Below are 5,043 nucleotides of genomic sequence, written 5' to 3' on the forward strand. Positions count from 1 at the left end.
TTCTCCAACAATGACAATGGCTGAACAGTCTCCTTTTACCCACAGTTTAGGTAGGTGACTTAGGGTAATGTTGCACATTTTTTTCCTACTTCAACCAAAAATATTTATAGCTTATGTGATTTTGACTTTGAGCTAATAGTTGTAGATGAATGTGACTTTAGACTTTGTTTGAAAGATTAAAGGGGAAGGTTGGAGAACACTTTGAAAAAAAAGAGGAGAATAAAGAGAAAAAATAAAAGAGTTTTGGTATTGAAGATTTTGTAGGATTTATTTTATTTTTAATTCAAAATTCCCTTAGTTTAGGAACTTAAAATTTGTATTAGACGAGAGTTTTAAAGATCTTAAATAAATTTTTTTAATATATTTTATATTATTATAATATTCTAAAAATTAAATATATAATAATAAATATAAAAATACAATTTCAAAAATAATAAAAATTAATATGTTTTTTCCATGAAACTCATTCTCCAAAACTCTCTCTTCACCTCCTCTTCCAACTCACAAATGAACAACGGGTTTAGGCATGATACAACTGCATGCTTCGTTGAAGAAGGCGATGAACAGTAACAAAATTTTCAAAAAAAAATCACTAGTTATATAATAATAATAATAATAATAATAATAATAATAATAATAATAAATATAATAATAATAATAATAATAATAATAATAATAATAATTAGTTTTAACGTAAGTGTATAAACAACTTTCTTGAAATATAATTGAATGTTGTGTAAAATTTAATTTACATTGTTAATATATATTAATAAAAAATATTTTCAAAATGATAAATAAATATAAATAAATATTTTATTATCAAATAATTAAAAATAATTCAGGAGGAATACTTATCTTGTTCCTTGTCTTTTTTTTAAAGCATACTTCTGTGTGTGGTTAATAATGCATACTTTTCTCATTCAAACCTTAGTGGCTTAGTCAAATTCAACCTGTGTAAAATAAACTTTCTTGATAGAAAAAGTGAGAATCAAGCAAATACTTTTCTTTTTTGTTAAGTTAAATTATATTTTTTATTATATTTTTTGGCAGCATTTATTTGATATACTTTTTTTTTTTTGACTATTTGATACTTTGATGGTTTGTATTAATTTAATATATCTATGCTTCAGAGTATCTGAGTGTCTTGCACGTTTATTACTTATAAGTGTCGTTTTTTCATGATAAAACTATTTTATTCTCATTCCAAAAAAATTAACTATTTTTTTATTTTGCAGTTCTAATATTTTTATTTATTTAAAATTCTGAGTCAGATTTACCTTATTTTTCGGATCCTCTTACACTTTGTTTATAAAAAACTACTCATTAAAATCAATATTTGTTATATAATCCAACGAAGCTTCATAGTTGGTATATTTCAAAAGCAAAAACAAAACAAACATTTTTAGTATAAAAAAATATTCGTTTCCCATTACCTTTATATATATATATATATATATATATATATATATATATATATATATATATATATATATATATATATATATAAATCTTTCATGAGGTGTATCAGATTTAGTTTCATTTGTTTCTCGTTTCTAGGTTATTAAATCAAACAAAATCAATAATTCTCAACCATGATGAAGTTACCAGGTGTTGATGATAAATTGCAGAAGTTTTTGGTTTCAAATAAAGATGAAGTTGATGCTAGAAGACAAGCTCGTGAAGCCTTTAAGGATATTCAGCTTAATATTGATCATATATTGTTTAAGGTATTTATGTCTTTTCTTTTTGTTTTGGTTTTGGTTTTTCTTTTGTTTTTGTCGTTGGAATAATGAAATTGATTAAATAAATGAAACCTTTTTTATTAATTTTTTATTCTTTTTATTTCTGGGAAAATTGCATCTACTCGTTGATTGTTGATGTTGTGTGGGCATTTATGAGACACTTTTGAGGATATTTATTGTTTTAATGTAACATGTTTGTTTTGAGATCATGTTCATTTATGTTGTTACGTGGGGTGGAGTTGATACATTGACTGGTAGTTGGCAAGGTTTTGAAAAACTCTCGAGATCGCGGAAAGATTTTCGCGATTTTGGTCGGTATATAATTCACCGATCGTATCCGACGCAGTGAATTAACTACAATTTGTTTTTAATGTAAAAACGGTGAATAACATGATCGGTGGTATCGACACATGACGATGCCGTTTTGTCGCATTCGTGGAACCATTTCAATTGTATTTTCTCTAAATATTTATATCTCAAATTAATTTATGCTCTGCTGTTTTGCATTGCAGACTTCATGTGATGGATTAGAAACGAAAGAGGTAAGAAATTTAGCTTGAAATGTTTTTTTGATGTTGTTAATAATTGAGATGATGAAATAGATTTATCGTAATCATACATTTCAATTGTGTCGGACATAGGAACATGTCCGATATCATCAGTGTTACTTGTCACTATGATTGTTGGATGCAGATTCCTTGCTTTCATCAATGCACGCATTCACACATTCGGTGTATTAGTGACTGTTCGATCAATATCAAATAATTTATATTTAAGTTTTATATTTTAAATTATAATTCAATAATTAAAAAGCATATTTTTTGAACCGATCGAACAGACACTAATTCATTGAATGTGTGAATGTCTGCATCAGTGACCGCAATGAATCACATTCATGATTGTTCTTCTCTGCTATTAATGTGATATGAGAACTTAATTTGAATGCTATGAAACAGTCTTATGAGGTGAATTCAAGAGGGATAGAGATCTTTTGGAAAAGCTGGATTCCCAAAGAATCTAAGCCAAAAGCAACCGTTTTTTTCTGTCATGGATATGCAGACACTTGCACTTTTTTCTTTGAAGGCATGTAACCGGTATTCAGAACTAATAATAGCTATGAGTAATTCATTATATTCCGTTATCTTTTGGATTAGCAACTCAATTTTGTGATATGATGGAACCATTTGCAGGAATAGCTAGAAAACTTGCATCATCTGGATATGGAGTTTTCGCTATGGATTTTCCAGGATTCGGTCTTTCAGAAGGTCTTCATGGATATATTCCAAGTTTCGATAAGCTTGTTGATGATGTCATTGAGCAGTACTCCAAAATCAAAGGTATTTATAACCGATGTTTTATAAACCAGACCGAAGATCGAACTTGTGAGTCCTCTGAATCATAGTTGAATAGGTTCAACTATGGATGAGCCGCATGTCGTTGAACCAACTGCAATTCGACCATGTTCAAATCGGGTCGGTTGTAGTACAATCAAACCGATTGGCCCAATGACCGTTCTCGTTTTCATCTGGTTGAACTGATTAGTCCAGTCTATTTTCTAAAACATTGTTTATAAATTATAACCCTCCTCTCGAAAAACCGTTGTGAAATAACTATTATTTGTATGGCAGAAAATCCAGAGTTCAAATCTCTTCCAAGTTTTCTTTTTGGGCAATCAATGGGTGGAGCTGTTGCATTAAAGATACATCTTAAACAACCAAAAGCATGGAATGGTGCAATTCTTTGTGCACCAATGTGTAAAGTACTTTTTCTGAAACACAATCATACTCAAAACTTCTGATATCATTTGTTTATAAACTACCTTTAACCTAAAAACTTCGTGTAGATTTCAGAGAGCATGGTTCCACCAAAGTTGGTTGTTCATATGCTAACCGCAATGGCAAATGTTTTCCCGAAGAAGAAGTTAGTTCCAATGAAAGATATGGGAGACGCGGCATTCAGAGAACCAAAGAAAAAGAAACAGGTCTATAGACTCAACTCAAATTCTAAGATATCTTTCGTTCCGAGCATTATTTTTTATTCTTGACAATGACATTTATCTAATAACTATGCAGACGGAATATAATGTTATTAGTTACAAGGATAAACCGCGCTTGCGCACCGCGGTAGAACTACTTAAAACTACAGAAGAAATCGAACAAAACTTGGAAGAAGTATTTTCTCAACTTCTTACTTATCTATCATTTTTTTTGTCTCTAAAGTCTAAAGAAAGTTCTCTTGTTAATGATTGAAAATGAATGATTATGATTATAGGTGACTCTACCATTATTAATCCTTCATGGAGAAGCTGATACTGTGACTGATCCATCAGTGAGCAAAGCATTGTATGAAAAAGCAACTTCTTCTGACAAGAAACTTGAGCTTTACAAAGATGCTTACCATGCTCTAATTGAGGGTGAACCTGATGAAAGAGTAATTCAAGTTCTTAATGACATCATTTCTTGGCTTGATGAGCACAGCTTGAAACAAAATATTTAATCTTCCTCTTAATATTGATGATGTGGTTACATAAGAAAGAAAGAAAGAAACACTATCATTTATCTTGTTCTCTTACAATATTTTTTGTTACATTCAATTATACCTGACCATACTTAATGGTGTATATGAATAACATACAATGTTTATATCCTTACATAAGAAATAAACACAATCATTCATGTTCTTTTAAATTTACAAAAGAAGTGGTGGAGAATGAGAAAAGAAAACTTAAAATGTTTAAGGTTGATTTCGAGAAAGTCTATTATTATGTAGAGTGGAAAGTGTTTTTGATGCATTATTCTTTCTTAGAAAATTTAATACTTGCAACTGAGCTTTATTTGATTTTAACACTTTGTGTGAGTTGTTGTAAATAAACATTACTAATTTTTCAAAATCCTTAAGTGTGAGGCAAGAAAGTTCTTAAAGGTCTAAGGTAAAAATACTATTTAGTCTGAGGAAAGGAAATTCCTCGAAGGTAAGAAAGTCTTTTGTGTCGAGCATAAAAAAAATCTAAGGTTGAATTATCTTAGTGGTTATTTATAATCAGACGTGATTATAAAGAAAAAATCTCTTAAGTGGGAGGAAATTGAACTTGCCTCTAATTAATTGAAGGGGTGTAAAAGCATAAATTTTATGAGTGTGATTCTCTATCTTCACACTCTTCATTTTCCAAGATCACACTTTGTGTTTTGAGTTATTGAAAGAGCTTTTTAAAATTCAATACAACTCAAAATCTTCACTCTTGTGTTTTTCTAACTTTCATTTGAAATTAGATACATGATTTCTTATCTGAACACTTAACCGT

At 29.3% G+C, this 5,043-nt stretch overlaps 1 protein-coding gene across 1 annotated transcript; it reads left to right on the forward strand.

Moving 5' to 3' along the window:
* The first annotated feature begins 1,505 nt into the window (after nucleotides 1–1,505).
* LOC127123307 (caffeoylshikimate esterase) lies at nucleotides 1,506–4,429 on the forward strand. Its single transcript, XM_051053541.1, has 8 exons — nucleotides 1,506–1,727; nucleotides 2,255–2,284; nucleotides 2,699–2,825; nucleotides 2,933–3,079; nucleotides 3,371–3,501; nucleotides 3,586–3,723; nucleotides 3,815–3,913; nucleotides 4,014–4,429. Exons 1-8 carry the CDS (start codon nucleotides 1,593–1,595, stop codon nucleotides 4,236–4,238), a joined length of 1,032 nt encoding a protein of 343 aa, XP_050909498.1. The 5' UTR covers nucleotides 1,506–1,592; the 3' UTR covers nucleotides 4,239–4,429.
* The last annotated feature ends 614 nt before the right edge of the window (nucleotides 4,430–5,043 follow it).

The sequence above is a fragment of the Lathyrus oleraceus genome, chromosome 1 (genome assembly GCF_024323335.1).
Source record: "Lathyrus oleraceus cultivar Zhongwan6 chromosome 1, CAAS_Psat_ZW6_1.0, whole genome shotgun sequence".
NCBI lineage: Eukaryota > Viridiplantae > Streptophyta > Magnoliopsida > Fabales > Fabaceae > Lathyrus > Lathyrus oleraceus.

Excerpts from the sequence above, each read along its gene's own strand:
- LOC127123307 (XM_051053541.1), top strand. The coding sequence starts at position 1,593 with ATGATGAAGTTACCAGGTGTTGATGATAAATTGCAGAAGTTTTTGGTT. Across the intron at positions 3,724-3,814 it reads AACCAAAGAAAAAGAAACAG|ACGGAATATAATGTTATTAG; the intron begins GTCTATAGACTC and ends ATAACTATGCAG. Across the intron at positions 3,914-4,013 it reads TCGAACAAAACTTGGAAGAA|GTGACTCTACCATTATTAAT; the intron begins GTATTTTCTCAA and ends TTATGATTATAG.